The sequence below is a fragment of the Octodon degus genome, unplaced genomic scaffold (genome assembly GCF_000260255.1).
Source record: "Octodon degus isolate 3935 unplaced genomic scaffold, OctDeg1.0 scaffold00033, whole genome shotgun sequence".
NCBI lineage: Eukaryota > Metazoa > Chordata > Mammalia > Rodentia > Octodontidae > Octodon > Octodon degus.
In genome coordinates this window covers 14,542,904-14,548,683 of record NW_004524609.1, presented here as the reverse complement: position 1 = coordinate 14,548,683, position 5,780 = coordinate 14,542,904, and the positions used below count along the sequence as shown (strand labels likewise).

Here is a 5,780-nt window from a genome sequence, read left to right as displayed (position 1 = left end):
ATTGAACTGTGGTCCCTGTGCTTTGCTAAGCTTGTTCTAAGTAGGTGCTTTAGACCACTGAGCCATCTCCCCAGCCCCTGATGCTGATTTTATTATAGTAGCTTTGTAGTATAATTTCAAGTTAGGGATTTTGATGCCTCCTGCCTTGCCTTTGTTGCCTAGGGTTGCTTTTTCTATTCTAGGTCTCTTTTGGTTCCAGATGAATTTTAGGAATGTTTCTCTAGATCTGTGAGGTATACCAATAGTATTTTGATTGGGATTGCATTGAATCTCTATAACATGTTTGGGAATATAGTAGTGTTGTAGGAAGCCAAATTAGATAGAAATATTATAGGCAGTCAGACAGAGCTGGGCCCTCAAGGAGACAGCACAGAAGACAAGATTCCTTGTGACTGTGAGAGAGACGGATGCTCCCACTGTGGGCCAGACCTTAAGACCAAAGATGGAACAAATGCTGACCTCCCTAAAGATTAGCATCCAGGATTGATCAGCACCCTGAGGAAGCCAGGAAGAGTCACTAATCCAACTGCTCCCAGCTACTGGATAAACTCCTGTTCTATATTCGTACCCGCTTGCTGTGTGACTTGCTTCCCCATTTGGTCATGGACTTAATCAATTTTCCTGAGCAGAGGTGCTTGTGATCTCATTGGTTGACTGTGGTTTTGTCCCACCTCATGCCCACCTAAGCGAGTTCCCATGTTTTTCACTTTAGACCTGCCTCACTGCATGGTTTTACTCTATAAAAGTCCTTGGAAAAGACAGCTTCCTGGGGAAAACCTGCTTGGGCCCCGCTTCTGTCCCTTTCTTGGACAGAAGCTTTCTTTCCCCCTATAAATATTCTGCTCTTAACCTCCATTTGTTCCTAAAATTCACTCTTCAGTTTTAGAGAACACGAACTCGTCCCGGGTCGGGAGTTTCATTTCCCAATATCTGTAGTCCTTCACGCTTGTGGTTTGATTTTTGTGGATTCACTGATTTGTGGGTTTTTAAAAAACGTTAATATAAATGACTTATTATGGAGTTTTGTGAATATTGTGGGGTTTTGCAGTACTGTAACAGCATATGTAGTTAAAATTATGTGAGTTTAGTCTTATCCATGAATAAGGAGTATCTTTCCATTTTCTGAAATCTTTTTCAGAGTATTGTAGTTTTCACTGTATAGATCTTTTACCTCTTTTGTTAGATTGATTCCTACCTAAAAAAAGTATTTCACTTTTTTTTTTTTTTTTGGATACTATTGTGAAGGATATGGTTTCCTTAATTTCTCTCAGTGAGTTTGTTGTTTGTGTACAGAAATACTGTTGATTTTTGAGTGTTGTCTATATCCAGCTATGCTACTGAATTTGACTTATTAAATGTAGAAGTCTTTTGGTAGAGTTTTTTGGGTCTTTATATAGAATATCATGTCATCTGTGAATTACAATATTTAATTTTTTCCTTTCCTATCCTTATTCCTTTTTTTTTTTTTTTTTTTGGTGGAACCAGGGATTGAACCCAGGCCCTTGTGCTTGCCAGAGAAGCGCTTATTCCACTAAGCCATCTCCCCGGCCCCTATCCTTATTCCTTTTATTTGCCTCTCTTGTCTGATTGCTTTGACTAATGTTTCCAGAACTATGTTGAACAGGAGTGGTGACAGTGGACATCCTTGTCTTGTTCCTCATCACTCTTGGATAACCTGCTTCCCCTTCCTATGACTGACCTGTGATCAAGAGCTTTTCAGGTGGACAGGCTCCCTTTTTGCCTCTGTATAAAACTTTATGAAATTAAAAAAAAAAAAAAAAAAAAAGGACAGTGCACATTGTGCTGTGAAACACGTGGCTTCAGGTTCTCTTCTCTGCCCAGGTCCTGACAGACTCTTGTTCGTGAGCTGTGTCTTCACAGAGTGGGCCCACCACTTGCTGGGTTTGTCATTCTCGCGGTCAGGGAGGTTTTCGCAAGGTCTTGGTCCAATCTTGTGCCTTGGCTGCCACAGGTGGGCTTTCACCACTTCATCTTTCTCTTGGTTCCCAGGTTTGGCATAAATGCCATTTAGTGAAAAACCAGGCTCTCCGTGATTAGGAAAGTTAGTGGTTTACAGTTTATATATATTTTTTCTCTCCTTGGCGTTTGGAATTGCACTTTTGGAGTTTCTCTTTTCTTTTTCTTTTTTTATATCAGAGATCAAACTATTGCCCTTGTGCTTGTCAGGCGGGCCCTGTCCTGCTGAGCTACATCTGGTGCCCTGGTGTTTTGTTTTTTTAGACATTCAGAAATGTAGAGAGTTATATGTATTAAAGTCCTGCTAGCTTGATCCTTAATTTCATAGGTTTTGAAGAATACATTGGCCTTAAAGTAATAGATGGCTTCACCCACAATATCTATATATTTTTTTTGTCTCTCCTGTGAACTGACTCCTTATGGGTAGTAGTATGAAGTTTCCAATGATTTTGGTGTTAGAGTCCATGAGAGAAGAGTGGCAGGCTGGCATTTTAGCTAGGCATTCAACACAGAGGAGTAGGACCTGGTTAGTATGCAACCCCAGGAGGGGGGAGGGGCGTGGTGGTGGCTCAGGCTCAGTCTTTTTTTTTTTTTTTTTTTTTTTTTAGATAGGGTCTCAATAGTATTCCAGGCTTGTGTTGAACTTAGTATGGAGCCCAGGCTGGCTGGATCTTGCAGCAGTCCCAAGTGCTGGGGTTTACAGGCATGTGCCAGCACGACCCTACCAGGCTGTTTTGATGTCTACTACTGGAAAGGCTAGAACTGAGTCACAGAACGAACTTCTGTAGGAGGAGTTGGCAAATGTCTTGTAACTGTGAAAGTGGTAATTATGGCAGTGTCTTCTACTTACAGTTTTCCTTTGGGAGTCCCTGCCTTCTGCCTTTGTGGGGATTTGTCAGGACTTCGTTGCTGAGGTTGGCTTACCATATACTCCCCCTCAGGAATCTTAGGAATGTTTGGTTTAGCCTGCTCTGAATGGACCTCTGAGCCAAGTTGGGAAGGTGAGCAGATAGAACATTCCCTTCCAGCTGTTCTTTCATGGGTCTGGCCTGTTTAGGGGTCTTGTCTGGCCTAGGCATAACCATAACCCTCTTTGGGTCTTCTGTGGGGGTCTCCTCCCTATGATACTTTTTTTTTTGTACTGGAGATTGAATGGCCTTTGCACTCAGCTACATCTCCAGCCTTTTGACTTTATTATTGTTATTTCTTTATTATTGTTATTTCTTTTGTGGGGGGGCTCATCAAGACCCTAGGTGGCCCAGGCTGAGCTTGAACCTGTATTCTGCTTCAGTCTACCAAGTAACTGGGATTACAGACACTTCTTCATCCTATAAAGTGCGAGCGCAGTGCTTCCGAATCAGTCCTGTGTGTGTCTAAGGCTATCCCTTGGTCCCTGCAGGTACCATGAGTGGATGCAATCAGAGGAACTACAGCGTTTGACAGCCTCGGAGCCACTGACCCTGGAGCAGGAGTACGCAATGCAGCGCAGCTGGCAGGAGGATGCCGACAGTGAGCAGCTGAGGCCCTGGTCCTGGGTGGGCTGAGTCAGGGATTCCCCCCTTTTCCATCCCGACTCCCATCCCTGTGGGGCCACAAGAGCTTTATGGAAAGCTTGGAAGCTAGGTGCAGTGTCACACACCAGTGTAATGCCAGCTGCTTGGGAGGCAAAGGCTGGTGGATCACAAGGTTGGGGCCAGCCTAGGCAGCCAGATGGGCATGTAGCTCGGTGCAAGGCTTCAGTCCCATCCCCAGAAGACAATGAGAGAGAACATGTGGGTAGGTGTGCTAGAAACCCTTCTATCCACAAGACTGGTCCCTGTGGTTGACCCTTTTGTCCTTTCCACTTGCTGTACCACACTTAGGATTTACAGAAAGTAATGCCTTTTATGCTCTAGCCGTCGGTTTAGGCTCTGTCCTCTTGTCCCTTTCCGAAGCCTAATGTAGTTATCCTCCTTTGGATCTGCTCTTCTAGAGTATAGTTGCTATTTGGAGAAGGCCATTTTTCCTTTAGATTTAAGGCTGTTTTGGAGCTTTGTAATGAGCTGCATGGAACTCTGGGCAGGCAGACAGTGGTTTTCTATAATTTCTGCTTGGGCACAAACACCCTCTGCACCTCTCTTCTCTGGGCTGGTGACTGTAGGCAGTAACTATCACCTCTTCCCTTAGAGTGTACCTTCATTGTGCTGGATGCAAAAAAGTGGCAGGCCCGGCTGGGCCCTGCTGAGGAGAGCTGCATGGTGGGCGATGTGAACCTCTTCCTCACAGATGTGGAAGACCCCGCCCTGGGGGAGATTGAGGTCATGATTGCAGGTTTGTCCACAGGGCCCAGCCTCCCTTTCTTCCTGGCCTTCCAACCTCAGAGCTTAGTGTGAGGCCAGTACCAGGCTGGGGCAGGCTGCCCCTCAGTGCTTCCTGCAGCCTCATGGTTCACCCCTATGTTCATCACTTTCTAGTGCATCAGTATAGACTTTTAAGTTCAGTCTGCCCTTGAGGCAAATAGTGGACACTTGAGTAAAATGATTTGCAGAGTGTTCTCCTACTGGAGGGATTGCCTTTCTGTTTCTGCATACCTGCTTCCTCAGCTTTCCCCAGGGGCCCCTGATTCCTTCAAGGGAGTATACTAAGGTGAAGGGGTCAGCTTTGGAGTCAGATTGCTGGTTGCAAGCATGACCCCTGGGTGTGTTCTTTCACGTCTGAGTGCCTCTCTTCCTGGTGTACAGAATGTAACAGTAGCACCAACCTCACAGGGTGTCACACACTGGAACCTGGCCCTAGTGTCAGCTACTGTGTTGCTCTTTGTCCTAGAGCCTAGCTGCAGGGGCCAGGGCTTCGGTACTGAGGCTGCTCTCCTGATGATGTCCTATGGTAAGATGGTCTGAGTGGTGGGTAGCGTGGTGGGAAGTGGCTAGGTCCCTGAGGGAGGGTGCTGGGTGCCAGGTGCCTGTCCTGCAAATGGGGACAGGAAGTAGAGGAGCTTCATCCTGCTGCTTGTCCCTCTCCCTGTTATGTCTGGAGGAGTGACCAAGCTAGGTCTGACTAAGTTTGAGGCAAAAATCGGGCAAGGAAATGAACCCAGCATCCGGATGTTCCAGAAGCTTCACTTTGAACAGGTAAGGAGGTTGCTGGGCAGGCCAGAGTCTGGGTGGTGGGGTTGGTGGTGTTAGAACACATGAGTCATTTAGTGGGCCCTGTCCTCTGGCTCTTGCAGGTGGCTCTAAACAGCGTCTTCCAGGAAGTGACACTTAGGCTGACAGTGAGTGAGCCTGAACAGCAGTGGCTTCTGGCTCAGACCAGCCACATGGAGGAGAAGGCTTATAGAGATGGATCCGTGGAGCACCAATGACAGCCTGGCCCTGGCCACCACTCTGCAGGGGCCGGGCGCTGGGTTCAGCCACTCCAGGGGCTGCAGCTCTTCATGGGAGATGCATATATGGTCCCTTTGGTCCCAGTTCCAAATTGCGAGTCACCTTTCAGGACCTTCAGGCTTAGACTGGGTTTGCCTTGGCCTCATCCTGGCTGGCAGTGGCTGAACTGACTTCTCTCCCCTTAGTATGGCTGGCAGTGCCATACTGACTCAGATGCCCCTGGAGGACATGGCAAGAATGTACTGGGAAGGACATGATGACGTGGGGATGGACAGGCCTTTCCTCTTGAGACCAGAAGCACCACCCAGGGCCACCACCCTGGCTAAGAATGAAGCCCTATGGACGGGGAGATGGCTCAGTGGAATAAGTGCTTCCCTGGCAAGTGCAAGGGCCTGAGTTCAATCCCCAGTTCCACAAAAAAAAAAAAAAAAAAAAAAA

General features: G+C 46.9%; 1 protein-coding gene and 1 pseudogene across 3 annotated transcripts in view; one reads left to right on the top strand and one right to left on the bottom strand.

Moving 5' to 3' along the window:
- The window catches only part of Nat9 (N-acetyltransferase 9 (putative)), a 9,995-nt gene extending 4,244 nt beyond the window's left edge, over positions 1-5,751 (top strand). For 2 of the 3 annotated variants that reach the window (XM_023713873.1, XM_023713872.1), the window contains exons 3-7: positions 3,377-3,486; positions 4,144-4,287; positions 4,783-4,842; positions 4,993-5,087; positions 5,186-5,751. In XM_023713873.1, coding sequence (XP_023569641.1) covers positions 3,377-3,486; positions 4,144-4,287; positions 4,783-4,842; positions 4,993-5,087; positions 5,186-5,320 — 544 coding nt within the window. In that variant the 3' untranslated portion in view covers positions 5,321-5,751. Of the gene's footprint in view, positions 1-2,918; positions 2,979-3,376; positions 3,487-4,143; positions 4,288-4,782; positions 4,843-4,992; positions 5,088-5,185 lie in introns of all 3 variants that reach the window. The other variant, XM_023713874.1, reaches the window with a different exon arrangement.
- LOC105742039 lies at positions 1,689-2,467 on the bottom strand (annotated as a pseudogene).
- Positions 5,752-5,780: the final 29 nt, after the last annotated feature.